General features: G+C 46.9%; 1 protein-coding gene across 2 annotated transcripts in view; it reads right to left on the bottom strand.

Annotated features, from left to right (window-relative positions):
• Positions 1-22,832, bottom strand: part of AOAH (acyloxyacyl hydrolase) — a 204,316-nt gene that overhangs the window by 6,447 nt on the left and 175,037 nt on the right. For both annotated transcript variants that reach the window (XM_035253176.3, XM_035253177.3), the window contains exons 16-20: positions 22,292-22,464; positions 13,923-13,981; positions 13,787-13,846; positions 12,058-12,154; positions 3,290-3,366 (exon numbers count right to left, since the gene is read on the bottom strand). In XM_035253176.3, coding sequence (XP_035109067.1) covers positions 3,290-3,366; positions 12,058-12,154; positions 13,787-13,846; positions 13,923-13,981; positions 22,292-22,464 — 466 coding nt within the window. The remainder of the gene's footprint in view (positions 1-3,289; positions 3,367-12,057; positions 12,155-13,786; positions 13,847-13,922; positions 13,982-22,291; positions 22,465-22,832) is intronic.

Consider the following 22,832-nt stretch of genomic DNA (forward strand, 5'->3'; position numbering starts at 1 on the left):
AGTGCTATGAATTTGACAAATGCATGCAGTTGAGTCATTGCTCCTATAATCTGTCGTCTGATTGTATTTACTTTGCTGTACATTATAAACACATTTCTATGTCACTAAAGGTAGATTTTTTTTTTTTTTGAGACAAAGTCTTGCTTTGCCACCCAAGCTAGAGTGCAGTGGCACAATCTCAGCTCACTGCAACCTCCACCTTCCAGTTCAAGCGATTCTCCTACCTTCAGCCTCCGGAGTAGCTGGGACCACAGGTGCGTGCCATCAGGCCCAACTAATTTTTGTATTTTTAGTAGAGATGGGGTTATTCGGTGCATGGTATGCTATCGCATAGATGCAAGCTAATTCATTTTATCAGTGGAAACTTTTATCACATACCCTCCACCCCAGCATTTGTCCTCAGGATGAGAGGATGGAGACACCCTTCTTCTGCCAGTTCACACAACCTTGGCAGCTCAGGACGAGGTCATCGGCTGCCCTTCTAGGCAAGTGTGTGGGATAAAATCTACTCCAGAAGAGTGCTAGGGAGCGGGTGCCCTGATTAAGTGGGGTCCTCCCGCTAATAGAAATTCCTTCCCAGGTGTTTTCCTTTGTTGTTGGACACCTTTCAGGCCCCCTTTCTTGCTAAGTCGCATAGAAACCATGCAGCTCATAACCGGTAGGGCCAGAAGTGGCTTCTGAGTACATGGGTTTAGTTTCTCGTAATACAGCACGATGCTTTGTTCAACCACCTGATGATCTGGAGTCACGCTGGCCGTCCTCACATCGGCCTGCGACCACCGAGGGGACTGTGGGAGGAGAGTGGGCACAATCTGTACTGACTCCAGTGGGCCCTTGACTTGGATTCCTTGAATAAAATCTCTGATAGGAACTTGCCTCGCTGTCCCGTGACTCCGTGTTTGGCCATTAGAAAAGCTTCCTTTGTCCCTCTGGACTGGTTCCCGAGCAATCCATCCTCCACGCTGCTACAACAGCATCTTTAGAGCACAGGTTGGATCATTCTCCTGCTCGAGAATGTCCAGTGGCTCCTCGTCTCCCTCAGGACCGAGGTCAAGCCCCAGACAGAGCTTCCATGATCCGGTTCCCTAATATGCCGCAGACTCCTCCCTCTGCACTCCATGGCCGCACCGAGGGCTTTTCTTTCCTCTAATCTGCCATGCTTGCTTTCACATCCAGGCCTCGGCCCATGCAGTTGCCTCTGCTCAAAACGCTTTCTGTAACCTTCTTCCTCCCTTCACTCTACGAGTTAGCGGCCTCAGTTCTGACATCACCTCCTCTGAAAACATGTTCGAAACCCGCCCCCATCCCACCCGTAATGCCCTGTGGTGTTCTGCACTTGCACAGTGGAAGGCATTTGCTACTTTAGAGTTGATTGTCTGTTTACTCTCAGTTTCCTACTCTATACTATAATTCTAAGTGGCGGGGAATTTTCTTGTTCACTCTTGAATTCTCACTGCATTTGACACTGGGTAGCCATGCAATACATATTTTTGGATGGCACGTAGCCAATCTGGACTTTTCAGCTCAATATACACGATAAACAGGCAGGCTTTCGGCCTAGCTGTCTATTCTTGGCCACTGTATCACTGGCTACAGGCATGTGGACAAATCTTGCAGGAATAGTATAAGATTATGGCACATATTGATTTTCAGTTTTGACTGTGTTTTCAGTGACCAGATATAGGTAAACTGAGTGCAAGAAAGAGCCTCAATCTGAGACCCGAACCCCAAAGTCATTTTAAGAGCCAGGGACAGAATGGTTATTTGATAGATGGGATACATATATCCTGAGGGGTAAAGCAAAGCAGTCTTTGACCCTCTTGTTTTTAGCTCGTCCCTGACACGCTACGTGAGCGTCTTTTCACATGCCCATTCTCTACAGAACCAGAAGGGTAAGATGCTATTCTGTTCAGAGAGTGACAAGAACTACCACCTCATAACTGCTAGAAAGAAGGGACAGACAATATATAAACTCTTCTAAAACCAAAGACATCATTTTTGGGGGACAAGACCCTGATATTGAACCAGAATCTAGCCAATACTTTTCTTTGATCAACTCATTCAATTGATACACAGGAAGGTTAGCTATTCAGAGGTTATGACTCTGATTGTGTGTGTGTGTGTGTGTGTGTGTGTGTGCGTGTGGCTATTTAAATCTGTGAGTGGGCATTTAACACTTCCTTTAAAATTTGCTCAGCATTCCTGGGACACCACTTTTACTCATTTGCTGGGGAGTGGGCACCCTTCTATTCTTTTCCCTTTGGAGGTGATTCTTAGCCTGCTCATGGGCACTGGCTGAACCTAGAGTTGGAGGAAGGTGGGCTGTGTTCGCTTCATTCAGGCTCCTGAGGGGACAATCAGCCCTCTTGTGGCCTGGGTCTCAATGGCCAGCCAAGGAGCATCCCCCAGGCACACCCATCAGGTTTGTACCCTTTGGTAGCCACACAGTGCTTCCCCAACAGCTCGAGCAGAAAGGCTCCGTGATGCAGGATTCCCTGAGAGTAAATGGCCCTTCCCACCCCAGAGAGGAGCAGCTTTCAACATTTTACAAGTGGCAGAGCAACTCCCCCACTCTTTTTCTTCTTAATAAAGACATGTCATGAGTATGTCCAGGACCATGCAACAGATAAAAGTGGAGCTTCCCTGGTTGATGCCAGGATAATGGGATGGGAGTGGAGCCGGGAGGGGACAGAGTCCCACCCTCTGGCTCCCCTTGCTTTGTGAAGAGGCCAGAGGAGAGCTACCTGACAGAACTGTCCTTTGGATCCTCAGTGAGAAACAGCTCTTACTGCAGGATACCGCTAAGGACATCGTTCTCCTGTACAGCACGCTTTCTAGAAAGATCCTTAGAATAAATTTCTTGTGGGTCTCACTTCCAAAAATCCTTGTAATTTTCCTTCTTCTTTTTTTTGTTTTTTGGAGTTCTTGATTTGTTTTTTTTTTAATCCTATGGAAGCCACGGCTTAATGTCCCTTTTAGCATGGCTGCTAGGAAGCACAGAGCTGATTTCGTAAGCCCCTTCTGGCAGTTTCTCAGGACTGCCCTGCACGTATTTTATGAATTGTAGAAATTAAATCAGGAATCCAGGTATAATTTCTACTCTGTTTTCCTATTGTCCTGAATTTCACTTTGTTTTTTTTAAAATCTTCTATCTTATACACGTGTGTACATTGCCTGAAGTCCTTTCTAGAGCAAAACAGGATAAAAATAAATCCATGAATGTGTAAGGGCAACTAAAAACCAGCAAACCAATAAACAGCCTCTGCAACCACCGTGTGACTGCGCTCACCTCGTTGGGGTGGAATCCGTCCACGGGCTCGATGAGCTGCCAGGGCTGCCCGCCTCTCTTCTGCCACTCCTGTATGACTGCAGGGCACAGAACCAGAGGGTTACAGACACACTCGCACAAGCAACAGCCAATGTCCAAGGGCAAGGATGTGAGAGCTGCCCAGGCCCTCACAGGCCCAGTTGACCCAGCCACGGCTGCCCCTGAGCTGCTCTCTTGCACTGGGGGCTTTCTGAACACAAATGATCTTCCCACTGTGTGTGTGTGTGTGTGTGTGTGTGTGTGTGTGTGTGTGTGCCTTTTTCTAACTCAGGAAGAGAATACGTGACCGCGTTAGATGAATGTGGTTTGTGTAGCAGGGAGGGCAGTGGGAAAAGGTGAGCTCTAAAATATTCAACACCGATTTCAGTACATGTCATTTTTCAGTGGTGCGGTAGGACGGTATCACAGGAGGGGAAAATCCAGCATTTTGTTAACATCCCCTTTCATGGGTTGCCATTTGCAGACTCTGCCTGCGTGTGTCAAGCACTTGCCTTTCAAAATCATACAGTACGTCAGGAATATAATTACATAAAATTATCTCATCGCCACATTTAGAGGGAATATGGCTGCAGAGAAAATATTATGAGCCCCAAAGTGATGAAAAGTAATAAAACTGTCCTTCAACAGGGGTGAGACCAAGAATGTCAGGTTGCTGCAAGGCAGCAGCACAATTAACTCACTGTCATTCCATCACACAGTCAGTAAGAACTCCTCAGGGAAACTTCAGTCCCTAGGGAGCCTCCGGAGAGCTCCCAGCAAAGTCACGCCCTCACTTCTCCAGCGTCCAGCGAGGGGGGCAGGCACAGCTAACATTCCTCCTCTTGTTTACTCTTCATTCCCCAGAAAACTCAAGAACAGAGGTCTGTGCCCTCTGAATCTCCCTTTCTCATCCCAAAGGAAGGATGGAGATGTGGGGGCTTTGATTGGACAAGAGGGGCTGGGCTTCCCCAGGCTAAGTCAATACGAGGCTGCTTTTGCAATTAGTCCTAATGTCCCAGCATGCCAGCCCCACTTACTACCCAATCCCGGTTCCGTGGGGGTGGGCGGGGCGGGGGTGCTGAAGATAACGCTGCCCTTCTCAAAGCCCAGGAAAAAAAATTCTTGCTAATGGTTTGGAGTGCTACACACTGAATTGGGGTCCCTGCTAGCTGACTCTCTGGTAGAATGACCGCCCCTGAGCCACGGTTTTATATTATGCTTCTGGCTTTTACTGGAGGCTGTAAGAAGAAGCAGCTATTGGTAAGTTGCCTTTGCATTTCTTGAAAACTCAAACTGAGGACACTGTCCACTGTGTCACGTGCTGTCTGCCACACAGAGTCTCGAGGGAGAAGCAGCAGCGTGTTGGTAAATAACTTCTCTCTAAAGAAATGGTGGGCAGAGCTGCACTGATGCTTCAACAGCATCACTCTCGTCAAAGTTTATTTGTTCTGCCAAGCCAGCATGCACCTGTCAACAATTTCTTTCTTGCCCTTGGCTATAATGTCTTGTCAAGGCACAGCTTTGGAGAAGCTTGCCTGGCTCAGTCTTCAGTTTGCCTGGACTGTTTTGCCTGCTTTTTAGGCATGACCTTGGAATCCAAACTTCTGCTTGAGGTTCAATTCCCGCTGCCTCATCTTTCCCTCTGCACTTGACCCTCTGAAGCTCCCGTGCATTCCAGACTGCCTTCCTTGCTGCGATGCTGGCTTTGCTGGGTCAGGGATGCTGTCCAGCCCATCCCCTGCCATTCCCTGATGCTTCTTTTGGGCTCTTTGTTCTCCCTCTTATCCAGGAGGATGGGCCAATTTCTCCCTTTTGGGTCCTGCTTTTCTATTTTCTAACTCTGTGCGGATTCTCTGTCCAAGCTACCTCCAATCTGAACATCCAACAAATTGCCCTTAATGGAGAACCAGGCATCTGGAAAGATTTCTTCAAACGCAGAGCCAGGGTCATCACCACTGAACCCTCTCAGTTCTCTTTGTCCTTTTACAATCTTTGTCTCGTCTCTCCTTGCAGTCCCACAGGAGTCTCTCAAAAATCGGCAACGATGCAGAAAGGCCCAGGCCAGGTGTGATGTCAGCCTCCCAGTGACCTCATCTCTATCCTCCTTGTGCTCCTTTTTGCTTCACCAAAGTTCTTGATGAACATTTTGTCCCTTTTCCCTTTATTTCTAGTTGGGTTTCACCTTATGCTGTAAAGATGCTAACAGAAGAAAGAAAAGGAAGAATGAAAGAATGAAAGAAAATCCCAACAGGGTGTTGCCAGGACTGAATGCTTGTGTCCCTTCCAAATTCCCAGGACTGAATGCTTGTGTCCCTTCCAAATTCCCAGGACTGAATGCTTGTGTCCCTTCCAAATTCCCATGTTGAAATACTAATCCAGAGTCTGACGGCATTAGGAGGTGGGGGCCTTTGGGAAGTAGTTATGCTATGAGGATGGAGCCCTCATCATGGGATTCATGCCCTTATAAAATGGACCCCAGCTGGGCGTAGTGGCTCATGCTTGTAATCCCAGCACTTTGGGAGGCCGATATGGGTGGATCACGAGGTCAGGTGTTCGAGACCAGCTTGGCCAACATAGTAAAACCCCGTCGCTACTAAGAAAAAAAAATTAGCCAGATGTGGTGGCAGGTGCCAGTAATCCCAGCTGCTTGGGAGGCTGAGGTAGGAGAATCTCTTGAACCTGGGTGGCAGAGGTTGCAGTGAGCCACGATAACGCCACTGCACACCAGCCCGGTTGACAGTACAAGGCTCTGTCGAAACAAAAATGAAAACAAAAACCCAGAGGGCTCTCTCACTCTTTATTTATTTATTTGTTTAACCATATGAGGATGCAATGAGAAGTCAGCAGTCAGCAAAACAGAAGGGGACCCTCACCAGACCCTAACCACGCTGGCATCCTGATTTCAAACTTTCAGCCTCCAGAACTGTGAGAAATACATTTTTGTTGTTTATAAGCCACCCAGGTTATGGTATTTTATTACGGCATTCTGAGATGAGACGGATATTAAAAAATTCCCAGGCATGCTAATAAGAGCAGGTCAATGGGAATTGAGCCCAGTCAAGACCTCATACAGAGCCTGCTAAAAAGTTAGGAAGAGCTGGATGAATAAGGCATGAGGCAGAGTCCTCTTGAAGTAAGCAGATGCACAGCAAGCCATGGGCCTGACCTAGAGTACCCTGGTGTCACCCGATGCAGTAGGGGTAGGAAGCCTCTTCAATACTTTTTGACTCTCAAAGACACGTTGAATCAAACCCATGCCTGCGATGGGTAAGAAAACATCTAGAAAAGGGTTATGGTGATCCAGAGCTCTGAAAAACCTAAAGTAGAAAGCAAATTTGAAGCTGTTAAGGAAGCAGTTTAAACAAGATCGTGTTCCTTGAGAAGAATGTTTATGAGGAACCTGATAGTACCAAGGTGAGATTTGCTGATCCGTGAGTTTCTTAGACTGTGGTTCAATTTTGGCATCTAGGCGTAAAGTAATTTTAGGCTATTTTCATTTTGATTCGCATTTTATGTGTGTTACTAATTACCAAACTAAAAACTATGGTCCTTAGAGAAAGAAAGGGAGGTGTTGATAGATGTCTTCATGGAACAAGATAATTAATTCAATTATCAGAGATAGTGACTCGAGTTGAGCATCTTGCATCCAAAAAGCCAAAATCCAAAATGCTCTAAAATTAACAACTTTTTGAGTGCCAACATGATGTTCAAAGGAAATGCCCACTGGAAAATTTTGGATTTTGTACACAGGACGCTGAACTGGTAAGTATATGTAATGCGTATATTCCAAATTTGAAAACATCCCCCCAAATCCAGAATCTGAAACATTTCTGGTCCCAAGCATTCAGGATAAGGATATTCAACCTATACTGTGTTTTCAAAATGCGAAGAGATGGCCATTCCCTTTTCCTTCCCTTGGAGACTTGAGCAATTCCATAATTGTGGGAATTATGGAAGGAAATCTCAGGAGCAAAAACACAAAGAAAGAGAAGGGATATTTACTTGCCAAGATTTGCAGGGGAACAGGAGCACACCTAGGTTTGGGGGAGTGGGAGAGGTCCACCTTTTATCATCACCATAGTCCAGCAATTCTAAATGATGTCATTGATAACACATTCCTCCCTGCTAAGAAATTATTCCTATCTCCCGGCCCCCATCCCTTCTCTACATTAGGTGACAACTACGGGGGAGTCCAGCCTTTGGAAGGACTTGCTTCCTATATAACATAATCCAATAGGTGTTAAAAGAAAATTCTCCAAGTTTACTAAGGCTACAATCTGTCTATTTACAGAGGCAAACATCATTTCCCCCCCGCAGGATCGTTATGTCTGTGACGGCTATGGGCCATCACATATATGTGGCCATCAGGACAGTAAAACTTAGGGGAGCCTTGGTAACTCACAGGCAAGTGTTTAGAATTTTATCTGTATCACGACCAACGTCAAAGGCAAGATCCTTTGTTTGTTTATCTCAGGATGAAATTCTGCTTTCTCGGGAGAAATGCAATACCAGACGCTGGTCTTTACTTTTTCCTTAGTTGATTTTAAAGTGGGAGGTCCAATCAGAGATAACATGGTAAGTTGGTCAGTTTCCTTTCTACGTAGGACCATAACTTAAAACAGAGCAATGAGTTCCTATTTGTTCTTCAGAAGATCTGGATTAAGTTTCTTGAGTGATCCTGGATGATCTGTGGAGATTTGGAGCGTAATGTATTTTGTTTTGTTTTCTTCTTCTTAATGTATTTTCTTTATTTGTAAAGTTGAAGAAACTGCTGATGACCAGCTTTTCAAAGATGCAATAGAGAGAGTGGAGGAAGACTCATAAAACACTTGGCAGCTCTTGGGTGAAAAGCAACACTAGCAGGTATTTTAAAGAAAAGGCTGCATTCTGGTCAGCACCATAGTCATTGGCTGCTTTTACAGATGTATTCATGGTGGCGGGAACCAAGAGCCAGGTTTCCTCCAATTGAGCTGTCTGGGAAGCTGAGGGCAGCTGGAGATATATTTAAACTGTAGGTGTTAGCCAAGTGGCATTTTCTTTCCTCTGTTGGGCATGTGTGGTGCAGGCAAAGAGAAAGAACATCACCTGCTCAAGTTGGCATTTCCTGAAGGGAGGAAAAGTTGCTGCCTCTGTTTAGTTCATAGCCAGTTGGAGAATGAGTCAGCAAGAGATAAAAGAGTCTTTGGAGATGAGCAATCATCTTTCAGGGCTGGACTGAGGCTGTCAGGGCAGAAAATGAATAGGTCTCGCGTCTACCCTCAAGTGACAGGGACCCTCGAATGCAATTTGCTCTGTCACAGGATGTGAAGTTGTGAATTTTTGTATCATGAAAAATGAGACTATTTTTGACACGATAGTCAGCTCACCTAAAGCACCAAGATGAGAGAAGAGATTTTCATGGGACTATCAGGACTGCAGACTTAATAAGCGACTCTGTAGGGTTTTAATTTCTGATAGAAAATTACATTTCTTCTTGGTAATGAGATGCATTTCTGCCATACCTTCCTCGAAGGAACTCAGAGTACTTCACAGGCATGAATGGAGCTGGGGGATGGGCTGGGCCTCAGAAATGAAGGAGTTGCTGCACACACGCTGATGAGGGTGGCAGTGGGGATGGCTGCTAACAGTTACTGAGCCCTTACAACTGAACACGTTTTCTTTTAGTTAATCCTTACATGGGTTAGTTATTTCTATCCTACATACAAGGAAACCAAGGCTGGGTGGTTATTTAATTCCTCCTCCGTGTCTGAGCTGGAACACAGTTGTAAATTCTGTGCTCTTTCTATAACCACACACCGTACCCACATGAGGTGGGTTTCTGGGGAGATGAGCTTCCCAGGCACAGGAGGTGACACACGGAGATGGGTCTGGGGTGGGATTATCCCTCCACCTGCTTTGGAAATGCTAAAATCTTCAGTTAAAAATGTGTTTTGCAGTACCTAACTCTGAGCTTAAGTTGAGACATTACCACAGTTACTGAAAACCAGATAGAAATGCTAGCTCTTTCGGGGGTGGGCATGGTGGCACCGAGGCATCAAATACAGGTGCTGTATCAGATGTTCATGGAGGCAGGTCCCACAGTGCTCCCACGGTGCCCACATGCCTTCGTTAGTGGGGTGCCCACTAACTTCCTGAGAAGATGAAGGAGGCCCTGCACCAAAACTGGATCTTCACATTTCTTCTAAACAAATGGCAGGAGATGACAAAGCGGGAAGTTCCTTGAAGTGTTGATGGGAGTCACTAAGAACGGAGAAGTGACTGTGAGCTTCCTGCCATGTTGATGTGGACTGTTCGGTTCAGCTTAACTCAACTTCGTGCTTTTTCACTGCATTTATTATTGCTGTGAGGACAGGAACGGGCAGATGCGGCCCTGCTTCCAAGCACGGCAGTTCCCCAGTGGAATTCTGGCCAGTCAAGAATAAAGCTCTTCTCTCTGTCTCCTTCATGGAGATAAGGACTCTTCTGTTTTGTTGACAATTATGTTCCCGGCACCTTTATAGCTCCTGGCACACAGCAGGACTTACAAATCTGATGAGTGATCCAGCTCTTGGTCTTAAAGCATTATAGAACTCTGTTTATTTGAATTGATTTTTATTTTTATAGAGATGAGGTCTCTGTCAGCCAGGCTGGAGTTCAGGGATGTGATCACAGCTCACTGCAGCCTCGACCTCCCAGGCTCAAGTGATCCCCCGCTCACTGCAGCCTCGACCTCCCAGGCTCAAGTGATCCCCCGCTCACTGCAGCCTTGACCTCCCAGGCTCAAGTGATCCCCCGCTCACTTCAGCCTCTAGAGTAGCTGGGACTACAAGCATGCACCAAGATGCCTGGCTAATTAAAAGAAAAAATTGTAGAGATGGGTTTTCACTCTTGTTGCCCAGGCTGGAGTGCAATGGTGCAATCTTGGCTCACTGCAAACTCCGCCTCCCAGGTTCAAGCTATTCTCCTACCTCAGCCTCTCGAGTAGCTGGGATTACAGGAATGTGCCACCACACCAGGCTAATTTTTGTATTTTAGTACAGACAGGGTTTCATCATGTTGGCCAGGTTGGTCTCCAACTCCTGACCTTGTGATCTGCCTGCCTCAGTCTCCCAAAGTGCTGGGATTACAGGCATGAGCCACCACGCCCTGCCATAGAGAGGGGAGGTCTTGCAATGTTGCCCAGGCTGGTCTTGAACTCTTGGATTTGAGCGATCCTCCCGCTTCAGCCTCACAAACCATTTATTAAACTTTAATGGGCAGAGAAATGACCTGTGGATTGTGTTTGAATGCAGATTCTGATTAGGTAGGTCTGGAGGGGGGCCTGGAATTCTGCATTTATAACCAGCTCCTGGGCAGTGTTGATTCTGCTTATCCACAAGCATTCAGTGAGTAAGGAAATGGTACCTTTTTTGTGTACCAGGCATAACATTTAGGAGGATGGCACATTATTTCATAGGATCATCACAAAGATTTGTTAGGAAGATATGGTATCCCCATTTCCAGGACTGGAAAGGGAATTTAGAAATATTCAGAGAATTGCCTGTAGTCCCAGAGATAATAAATGACAGAGCTAGAGATCACACTGGAAAATAAAAAAAGCCCCATGTGAGTGTTAGACATTATTATATTTTTAATAACTTTATCTATATTCAAGGTTGATGATGATCAAAGATCACTTGGTGGTGCATTTGTTTACACCAGGAATTCATTAATGAGTCTTTACCTCTGCATTGTAATGAGAGGTTATTTATCAAAATGTCTCTCCCCATGAGGGAAATGTGTATCACCTAGGCAGGAAATCTAGTTAAGGGAGATCAGTCTTGTTGAAAGGATGTTTGGAATTGAACTACTAGAGTCTGCAAGGCAAAACCTGTCAGCGAATGTAATATCTGATAATTCACGACGGCCATCTGCTCCAACCCAGATGCTGGGGATGGGGCATTGGGAGTGTCGGACAGAGATGATAAAGTCTGGATGAGGAATCTTCCATCTTTCACCTATACCATGAAACTCTTCATTAGCATTATCTCATCTGGCAGTCAACGGGGGCTTTGCTCCGGTATAAAAATTGCTTAGCAATGAAAATGAATCAGGAAGGATTACATTCAATCAGCAATAATTTTTCAGACTCAAGATGTAAAGGGTGAATCAGTAGCCATAGTCATCATGTCTGTTTTTGTGTGGCCACTTAGCAGTGACGCCAGTGTGTGGACAGAATCCTAAAAAGGAAACTTAGTCATGTTCTTTCCAGAAAGCTGGGACATGGGTTGATCGCTTTGCCACAGGCAAGTTCTTCGGTCCCTCCCTTAGAGGTTCTGATTAGGTTGGTCATGTATGGGGCCTGGGAATCTGCACTGCTCCTGAGTCTCTGGGTAATCCAGAGCCCACTGTGAGAGGTGCCAGCCTATCTGTTGTTTCTGTCACGTCCATCTGTGGCCCACAGGTAACCAGGGCATTTAACCTGGCAAGAACACGTTAGTGAGTGAATGAACCTGTAGGTTGACAGCCCAAAGCTCTTTCTAACCAGTCACTGGCTCTGTTGCCTCAGAGACTGTAAAATGATGGTGAAGTGCAGAGGTGATGCTGAGCCCAACCTTCTCAGAAAGAGTCCCACACTTCATCTTTTTTCAATACCGAGGGCTATTAATGTATCAGAATAGGCAGGAGTAACCCTGCCCAATCTGCTGCCTGCTGGCTTATAAAACCAGTTGCCCAGGCCCTAAACGAGCTGCTGCTTTCAACTTCTGCCAATACCCAAAAAAGCCACTTACTTTCATGGAAGGCAAACTCCATGTAGAAAAGATTGAAGTTTGTAAATTTCTCTTTGGCTGCAATTTTTTTCAGTGTGTTGGAGAGTTGCTCTGCTCTCTGAAGACAAAGGAAACGGAGAATTCCGTGAAATCTAGACTTTAGTGAGATAATTCAGGCAGAACAAAGAAATCGATCTTCCACATCCTACCCCACTTTCATTTCTCCAAGCCATCAACAGACCACAGCTCTGCACAATAGAGTTGACTCTAATCACGTACAAACGGCCACTGAACATGTGACAGATGTTAACGTTCATTGGAATGGAATCAGTGTAAATTAGTGATACTAGTTTTTCCACCCCTGGGATTGGCAAAGGTAGGATAACCGTAATGTTGAATGTTGTCATGGGCAGGTGAATGAGAATGTCATTAACTTAACCTGTCTAAAGAGCAATTTGGCAGTATGGATCAGACCCTTAAACACAGACACACTCTTTGGGCCAGTAAGTTTTCTAGGAATTTGTCTTGAGGAAGTAGAGATGTTCACAGAGACATACATCTTTAGATACACAACTGCTCATCACAGTGCTATTTATCATAGTATAAATTTGGAAACCATCTAAATGTCCACCACCAAAGGATGAAATAAATCATAATGTATTCACATATATGAACTATCGAATGGTTACAACATCATGATGTGGAGAAATAATCTATGAACACTGGAAAGCCTGAAAGAGTATGTGCATTCTCATACTATGTAGGCAGAAACCAAATATATGATCTCTGGAAGTGGTAACGGAAAGACATACACATATACTGAATTTGGGTGGTGGAATTTGGGGTGATTTTTGTTATTGTTCTTTATGCTTTTTCTGTGTTCTTGAAGTTCTAAAAAATTAAAATATGCTTTTTATGTAAAAAATATTCAATGAGAAAAAAAAATTCAATGAGTCTTTTTTTTTTTTTTTTGAGACAGGGTTTCCCTCTGTTGCCCAGGCTAGAGTGCAGTGGCATGATCTCGGCTCACTGCAACCTCTGCCTCCAGGTTCAAGTGCTTCTCATGCCTCAGCCTCCCGAGCAGCTGGGACTACAGGTGCCCGCCATGACACCCAGCTAATTTTTGTATTTTTAGTAGAGCAGGACATTTAGATTAATTTTTGTATCTTTATTTTGTATTTCAGTTTTATCATGTTGGTCAGGCTGGTCTTGAACTCCTGATCTCAAGTGATCTGCCCACCTCTGCCTCCCAAAGTGCTGGGATTACAGGTGTGAGTCACCACGCCCAGCCACAATAAGTCTTTTACAAAGACATTCGTCACCATCTGTGAAAGAAATGTAAACCATGGTCTTTGAACAATGGATTCTCTGAGAGAAGAGAGGAAGGTTCTTATTTGCCTCGGGAGAACTTCCGTCATGCATAGGGGCCAACCGCAACCAGTTCTCCCCACCTCCACAACTATACCTAGGACCAGCTTTAAAACGTGTGTGTGTGTGTGTGTGTGTGTGGAAGAATGTGTGTATACACATGCACACATTAGAGAGACAGTGGCTGAGAAACACAGTCAGAGGACAGACCCAGAGCGAGGCAGAGGGAGACAGGGTACACCAGGTTCTCTCCGCTCCCCAAGCACCCAGGAGGTTTTGGAGGCCATTCCCCTGCTAGGATCCCATCCCCAGTGGAAACTCGGCAGCAAACACAGGGAAAGAATGATCAAAGATGGTATCAAAAGGTCTGTGACAGTCGTACCTCTGAAGTGAGAGTCCTCAACGTCTTGTTGGAAGACATCCAGCCGTGGCAGGGGCTGACCTGAGAGCAGGAAAACACTTTGATTACAGAGGAACGGGACGGGCAAGCGGCTTGAAGCAAGTCAGTGAGTGCTCACCTGGAGGCAGTTCAGGAAGGAGTACAGCTGCGCATAGGTCACGTCTTTATTTAGCTGGCCTGGAAAACAGAGAGGTATGGTAGGTTGAATGCACTCGGCAATAGCAGCATTTAGAGACACCTGGGGGCTTCCCTGCCTCTCTTGTAGAAGGTCACATTTCCAGAGGGTTGCCCTGATTTTTCATGCAACATTGCTCTTCAAGAATGCCTGTGCTTTCCTCTTTTCTGAGCCTCTAGAAATTCAGACTCAGACTTGGGGTCTGCATTCCTGAGGAGTTCAATTCCATGTAGAGCTCTGAGCATGGGCTAGGATGGGGCTGGGGCAGCTGGCCTCATCTGGACTCAGGAAAAAGAAATGCAAGTATCCTACAGCCCAATGTGAACCAGGATGCCTTAGAGCAAAGCCCTTTAAGAATAGCACGTTCTCCCGGCCCTGGTATGAAATGCTCCCTACATGGGGCGTGGGGAACATTCGAGGTGGCAGTTGACCTAATCCCCTTTTCTAGGTTTAGGAAATGCTCAGGCCTGACCGAATTATCCCATGCTGAGGGCCTGGCAGGACATTCTGAGTAACTGAAGCTCTGATCACATAGTTCCCTGCAGTTTGGTGAACTGGAAGCCTTCAAAAATGCTTGGGTGGCCCACGGGATGGGGAAGGTGGTACCTCATGTCTCCCTTCAGGGCACCGGAGTAAGAGCATGCAGTGGATGCCTTATTTGGCCCTAATTAGTAGATAGCCCGACCCTTATTTTTTAGTGCAGCTTACAGAGTTACATAATAAAAGGTTCATCTGGTTCATGAACCAGATGAGGGTTCATCCAGTTTTTCTAAACCTCAGCTCCAGTCCCAGAATCTGTGGAGGTGATTTCTCCTCTCTTCCCAACGCTGCCCCACCCGCCTGCAGCATATCCACCCCCGCTTAGCAATTTGGCTTTCATGCTGTGGCTCACACACAAAAGCCAGGTCTCCCCAGTCTCAGGGGTGAATGACTGACACTGTATCCATTAACACTCCCCACACTCTCGAAAACATAAAGGAAGATAATAGTATCTATATCATAACGAAGAGAAAGATTGAAGGTGACAGAGCACAGTCTTATTTTTCACTTATACCTCTGATTAGTTAGACTGGAAGATAGATTCAATTTTCTTGTCATAGAGAAAAAATTTATTATGTCTCTGTGAGGGTGAGTGAGTCCCAGGACGGGAAAGCCGCAGGCTCATTACGGCCACTAAGGTCGCAGTGACCCGCCAGGTCTGTCTTCTGCACGGGCTTCTGTATCTTCGCATTTTAGATGAATTCCAAGTCCTTGGCTTTTGTCCTTGCTTTCATTTTATAGGCCCGACACTGAGGTCCGCTTTTCCCCCAAATTCCTACTTCTACCCACTGAGGCTTTGTTCCTTCTGTGTGTGGTGTGTGTGTGTGTGTGGTGTGTCTGTGTTTTGTCATTTCCCCCCTTCCTGAATGTGTCCCAGTTGCAGTGACTGACACCTTCCTTCACTACCCACCCTGGGCCCTCCGCATGCTCTCCTGGCATGGCTCTTTCCCCCTGGGGGCTGCCGCTGAGCCCCAGCTTTCCCTCTCCTCACCCTCTGTGAGGGCCCAGTGCCTCTGAATGCTTCTGCCTCGGTGCCTGGCACCATCTTGTCTCTATGTTGGAAATGGGGCCTCATAGTGAAACTTAGGTAGCCTGGCTGGGGTCCTGCCACCCTTCTGGGCCTTGGTGTGTCCCTCCCCCTGAGGGGTAGCATCTCTCTGCAGCCAGACAGGAGGTGGCACCTCATGCCTGAGCGTTCACTCTCCCCTCCCCATCTTCAGGCCTGGATTGCTTTGATATCCAGAGGGGCCAGAGTTTGTCCTGCTCCTGTGACACTGGGAACTTCATTGCCGGATCCTCCTTGGAATGAAGGCCCGCCTCAGCCTTGTCCACCCTGCCCGAGGCCCTCTCCTGCTGTCTTACTGCTGACGGCCAGCACAGGCCCTAAGGGGTACCCTCCTTCCACACCTCCTCCAGTCCCTCTCCCTTCCCCTCCATCTCCTGGCTCCACCTCCAACTGGACCTTGTGGAGAAAGGGAACGTCCTTACTGTGGGGAGCTAGCTCTGCTGAACAGGATGAGGGCACATTAGGTGCATTTAGAAGGACCTGGGAAAGTTGTAACGAGTCAGTGTCCCTGCTCTCTGGTGTCTCTGCCTGTTAGAGGATAGGGACTCTGAAGCTGGACACGTGAAAGCCTGGCTACGGGTACTTGCGATGGGCTTATGGCTTCAAGGAAGGGAAGAGGGAAATGGCTCTTAGGCTTTCTCCTTTGTTGGTACGATCGGCTGGTCCCCAGTCTTTCTTTTTAGGCGTTACCTTTTCTCTTTGTTGCTTTAATGTAATTTTTGCCTATTGATCCTGCCTCTATGGGGATCCTGCAGAGAGACTGTATCTGTGACTCCCTGGTCAGAAAGTCCATCTGGATAGAAAAGCTGATCAAGAAAGCCCAGGGGCAGGCCAGGAGGACTGTCCCACAGTGGCCAGGACTCACCAGGGGCCGAGGAGCTCTATCTGTGTGTCTTTGTGTGTGTCTGCATGTCTGTGTCTCTGCGTGTCTTTGTGTGTGTCTGCATGTCTGTGTCTCTGTGTGTCTTTGTGTGTGTCTGCATGTCTGTGTCTCTGCGTGTCTTTGTGTGTGTCTGCATGTCTGTGTCTCTGTGTGTCTTTGTGTGTGTCTGCATGTCTGTGTGTCTTTGTGTGTGTCTGCATGTCTGTGTCTCTGTGTGTCTTTGTGTGTGTCTGCATGTCTGTGTCTCTGTGTGTCTTTGTGTGTGTCTGTATGTTTCTGTGTCTGTCTCTATGTGTGTGTATGTGTCGGTATGTGTGTGTCTATGGGGGTGTGTGTGTGTCTCTGTGTGTATGTGTGTGTGTCTGTGTGGGTGTGTATCTGTGTGTGTGGGTGTGTATCTGTGTCTCTGTGTGTATGTGTCTGTGTGGGTGTCTGTGTCTCTGTGTGGGTGTGTTTTGTGTGTCTGTGTGCCTGTGTGTGTGTTGTGGGGAACCAATGGACTGGCCCAGTGTTTGCCACAAACTCCTCTGAAGACCAAAGGCATGTTCTTGCCCAGCTGGCTAAGTGACGGTTTGTGTCTTCGTAATCTGTCATTTCTTTAGAGCAGGGTCTCTCATATCTATTTAATTCTGGAAACGTAATTGAAACCTTAGGTACCATAGAAACTTAGTTCCAACAAAGATCAGTCATACCTCCATGAAATGCAACGTAAATGTATTGAAACCACATTCATTCAGAGAGATAGAAACACCAAAGTATTTTAAAAAGACATTTGAGGCCGGGCGCGGTGGCTCAAGCCTGTAATCCCAGCACTTTGGGAGGCCGAGGTGGGTGGATCACGAGGTCAAGAGATCGAGACCATCCTGGTCAACATGGTGAAACCCCGTCTTAGTGAAAATACAGAAATTAGCTGGGCACGGTGGCGCGTGCCTGTAATCCCAGCTACTCAGGAGGCTGAGGCAGGAGAATTGCCTGAACCCAGGGGGTGGAGGTTGCGGTGAGCCGAGATCGCACCATTGCACTCCAGCCTGGGTAACAAGAGCGAAACTCCTTCTCAAAAAAAAAAAAAAAGACATTTGGTTTCAGGTTTGAGAGTAATTGGAGTAAGATTTGCAGCGAAGCCCCTGGAGGCGGGCCCGCCAGCAGACGAATTTGCAGCCAGCAGTCCGTGGCTTCCTCCCCAGAGTCTAACCCTTGGGATGGCCCTGGAAGGCCTGTGACTTGCGCATCCTCAGGGGCGCTCGGCACATTCACCGCCAGGGCCCACAGAGTCCGTGTGCTGCGCTCTCCAGTGCAGCTGTCTTCTCTCTCATGTGGGTACACAGACTGCATCTTCTGCCACCTTTACTTAAAAGCACAGAACAGGAGCCTCGGATGAATTTCTGGAATGGTCGCCTTCCTCACAGAGCATGGCTGACAGGGCTTGGAACAGGCCAAGGCTGACTTTTCTTAAAAGACCTGCGTCAGTAGAACCCCAGTGTCTGAGGCTCGCTGCCTGGTAGTTCCTCATAAAGACAATAAACGCTCACCAGGAATTTGAGTGACTGGAGGCTGTGGGGTGCTTCGGTGGCCAGCGACGGGTTGGGTAGTGAGTCACAAACCCAGCTGAGAGGAGGGAGGCTGGGAGGGGCTCGTCACCCCTCCTCCCTGGCAGGAGTGACACAGGCAGCTGCTCTTGTTCTGGGCCTCCGTGACCTGCTGAGCGGGTGCTGTGGCATCTAACTGTGCCTTCCCTGGTTGCTCAGGCTGAGTTCTTGCCTGTCCTGAGGGGAAAGGAGGCAGCAGAGACTGTGTCACACCGACCAGGGGCTCCCGCAACTCTTCTGTTCCCTGGACTCTTTCCTAATCCTCAGGAAGTGGCCGAAGTCAAGTCTAGACTATTATCACCACATTTCTAGGCTCAAATCAATGGAACTCACCCCCTTCTTCCTGCTTTTGTAAATTTGCACAACGTCCTTCACACAGCCCTTACTATGGTGGCCAGGAATCAGACTCGAGTGTCCAGCTGCTGACTAAGACGAGATCTGTGACGGCCTAAACAGAGCAACCCAGTGCCGAGGCCAGTCCAGCACCAACCCTGCTTCACTGCCGGCGCCATATCCAAAGATGGGGTTTGCAGTAAGAGCAGAAGAGAGACAGCGTGAGGGCAAGAAATGAAATCATTGTGGGCAACGAAAGCATCCATCTCACAGGGTTATTCTCAGAATCATACCTTCCTGGCCGGGCTCGGTGGCTCATGCCTGTAATCCCAGAACTCTGGGAGGTCAAGGCAGGTGGATCACCTGAGGTCAGGAGTTCGAGACCAGCCTGGCCAACATGGTGAAACCCTGCCTCTACTAAAAATATAAAAATTAGTCTGGTGTCATGGCAGGTGCCTGTAATCGCAGCTACTCAGGAAGCTGAGGCAGGAGAATTGCTTTAACCTGGGAGGCAGAGGTTTCAGTGAGCAATGATTGTGTCATTGTACTCCAGCCTGGATGAGAATGAGACTTCATCTCAAAAAAAAAAAAAAAAAAGAAAGAAATAACGCCTTCCTAATGTGGCCTCTTTTGAGGTCTGTCATGTTGTGTGTTATGAGACCTGCCACAGGAGGCCTGGGGATGCTGGACAAATCCCACCTACCTCCCCAGACTTCCTAGGAAGGACCCTGATGCTTTGCTGAGAAATGTTTAATTTATTTCCCATGGCAACCAGGCAGCAGAGATAATTTAGGATCTGAATAATCACTTAAAAGCATCAAACACATTTTAGATGGTTTCAGCTTTCTCCATGATTGGAGTTTTTTTAGCTACTGATGTTTCTGTAGAATGAACTTGTTCTATCTTTTTCTTCTTCCCATTTCGTGCTGTGACATGCTAGGTTGTGATGAGCAGCCAGACAGAGTCAACTTGAGGAGGACAAGGCAAAGTTTGGAGCAGTCTTTCAGCCCTGCACGACCGACAGTCTTGATTGTGGGTGCTGTCTTGTGTCTTACAGATGTTTAGCAAAACCCCTGGCCTCTACTCGCTAGATGCTAGTTGCACCCCTCTTCTTCTTGATTTTTTTTTTTTTTTTTTGAGACCGAGTTTCACTCTTGTTTCCCAGGCTGGAGTACAGTGGTGTGATCTCAGCTCACTGTAACCTCCGTCTCCCGGGTTCAAGCAATTCTCTTGCCTCAGCCTCCAGAGTAGCTGCGATTACAGGTGCGTGCCACCATGCCCGGCTTTTTTTTTTTTTTTTGTACTTTTAGTAGAAACAGGGTTTCACCGTGTTAGCCAGGCTGGTCTCGAGCCCCTGACTTCAGGTGATCCACCCACCTTGGCCTCCCAAAGTGCTGGGGTTACAGGCATGAGCCACTGCGCTTACTCTAGCTGTGACCCTCTTCTGTCTCCAGATATGGTAAAAGTGGGGTGGAGGTGAGTGGGTTGCCCCCAGTTGAGAACCACTGGCCTAGAGAATCCACAGAAGTGGACTAATCCCCCAATCATCCTTTTTCTTTTTTCAGTCCTTTCCAAATTGCATGGAGTCATTCTCACATACCATTCTTACATTCTTTTTTTTTTTTTTAAGACAGAGGTTTTTTTTTGTTTGTTTGTTTGTTTTTTGCTCTTGTCGCCCAGGCTGGAGTGCAATGGTGCAATCTCGGCTCACTGCAACCTCCGCCTCCTCAAGCAATTCTCCTGCCTCAGTCTCCCAAGTAGCTGGGATCACAGGTGTGCAACACCACACCTGACTAATTTTTGTATTTTTAGTAGAGGTGAGGTTTCACTATGTTGGTCAGGGTGGTCTCGAACTCTTGACCTCAGGTGATCCACCCGCCTCGGCCTCCCAAAGTGCTGAGATGATAGGTGTGAGCCACCGTGTCGGGCCTCATTCTTACAGTCTTATGTTTTTCCTTCTCTTAGTCCTTTCCAAATTGTATGGAGTCATTCTTACATTTGGTCTCACATTTATGAAACCAAACATATCTCACAAATCAAGTGAACTGTGTGGCGTATTGGAAAGAATTTATGGTGGTGGCATTACCAGATTTCATGGAAAGAAAGTGGGATTTGAAAGCAGAAAAATGGAAGTCAAGTCGCTATAATTGTGATGGAGTCAACTGGGAACAAACTTGCCTGCCCTCAGCTTCTCCTTCCTCAGCTTCTCTTTCCTAAGCATTTCTTAGTGTGGGACAGACATTTAGAAATCTGAAAGAATCCGTTGAGGGCAGATGTACAATTTTCATATCCTGCAGTTCAAAGAGAAATTCTTAGCCCAGGCTGTTGTCCTTTATGCATGCAAAGTAGCCCAGAATGGAGTGAAGTTCTATGTGCGAGCACGTGATTTCTAAGGGGGCGTGGTCAAGGTTGCACCAACTATGCTCTACTTAGGTGGGGCTGGACGGTGTTTTGCTTGGACAATAGTATTTGTGACACACCAGTAACTCAAGAGGAACGTGGCTTCATCCTTATTGGTGGAGAATCTGGAATGTGTGTGTCCACCATTGTCCCTCCAACTAAGAGATCAGGGCTCTTTGAGAGCTGGTTAAAGGACCCTTACTTTTCTCCCAGGTGGGGAGAGGTGGAATTTCCTGAGGGAGAAGTAGGGAGGTTGTCTTAGAGAAGGACTGCAGGAAGAGGACAACAGAAGATTGAAAAGATACATGCAAAGTTGTATATGCAAGAAAAGGCGCTTGATGGCCTGAAATGTGAATCTTGCTCCCCACCCCCACACCCTAAGGAGGGCATGAAGGAATGAGTTCCAGGTCTTATTTGAATGTCTCACCAGATTCCTAAGAAGGTGCTTTTTAGTGGGTTGGGCTCAGAAGGTGAGTGAGGTAACACACACCAGGGAAGGGATAGCCCTTTCTTCACGATAGTTTGGTGCAGGTGCTGTCAATATGGGGCTGAGAGGAGGGTACCCAGGCCTCTTCTTATAGAAGCTCATCAGGGACGACTGAGGCCAGCTCCCTGTTCCTCTTCCTTGCTCAATGTTCTTCCTGTGGCACTTATCACCCTCTGACATACTTTTGAGTCATTCTCCCACTGTAATATGATCTTTCTGTGGGCAGGAACTGAACACTGTTGTGTTTGCTGCTGGCTACCCTGTGCCTAGAACAGTGTCTGGCACATAGTAGGCACTTAACAAATACATTCTCCCCTGAAAAACAGAAGGCAGAGTCCTGCTACAACCAGCTTACAGATTCAGCGAGCTCTGTGGCATTTGGCAAGCTACCTGGCCTCTCTGAGCCTTGGTTCTCATCTATAAAATGAAATGACTGTGGTTGATGAAAACATCTATCTCACAGGGGTAATGATCACACCTTCCTAATATGAATTACTGGCACTTTGATGTTTGTATGGTATCAGGAATATTTGAGTTGCCATTAGACGGTCCCAGGGACATTTTAGAGCCAAGGACCCCAAGAGAGTGTGGAAGCAGGTAACCAGCAGGCTGGAGGACCATGCTCTGGAGAATTCTAACAGGCCACCAGGAGGCGCTTACCAGTGAGGTTCAGAGGGACCCATGCCTTTGACTCAGGGTTCTGTCTCCTGTTTGGGCTTCCTCAGCTCATTTTACATTTCACCTTCTGTTGGGGAAGTTTCTTGGTTTGAGCGCTTACCTTTCAGTGTGTCTTAATTCTTCATGAATTACTTCTGCCCTTTCTGGCTTTAGATCTGATTCTGCCACCTCTGGGTAATGACCTTTAGACACTGCACCTGGGGGCTCTTGCCTTTATCAGCTCTGACTCAGGGTCCATGACGGCATTTTAGGCACATTTCTAATGGCTTGAACCATATATACATTTAACTGTATATGCATTGATATCGCTAAAGAGAAAAAGAATCTTCAAACTGGTACCGAGAGGATGATATCTGTCGTGCAAATTATCCCAGAGAAAGGTTCCATCTGGTAAGCCGTAAAAAATAACATGGCTGCCATTGGGCAGGTGGGAATTTAGATACTTCAGAGTCTGCATGACGTTGGAGTAGAATTTCTCGGGAGTGGTCATGGCTGGGACTGTGTCACGCTTCCTGTTGGTGGGATAAACAGAAAATATCTTGCTTAATTATAGGGATAGATGCATGCAAATTGTAAGCAAATACAAGATACATCTCTCTCTCACACACACACACACGCACACACATACCCACACAGACACACACAGTGTGGTGGTCATTGGGGCTATTTGCAAAATATTCCTGGATTTCCACCTTTCTGGCACATAGTCAGACTATATTTCCTGACTTCTTTGTGGTTGAGTGGAGCATGTGACTAGTTTTAACCAATGAATGGTGAGCTGAAGTGACATGTGTCATATTTGGTGATGTGACACCTTCTAGAATGTTCTTTTTCTTTGAATGGGTATAGGCAACATTCAAGATAGCTGCTTCAACAATCT

Source organism: Callithrix jacchus, chromosome 11 (genome assembly GCF_049354715.1).
Source record: "Callithrix jacchus isolate 240 chromosome 11, calJac240_pri, whole genome shotgun sequence".
Taxonomy (NCBI): domain Eukaryota; kingdom Metazoa; phylum Chordata; class Mammalia; order Primates; family Cebidae; genus Callithrix; species Callithrix jacchus.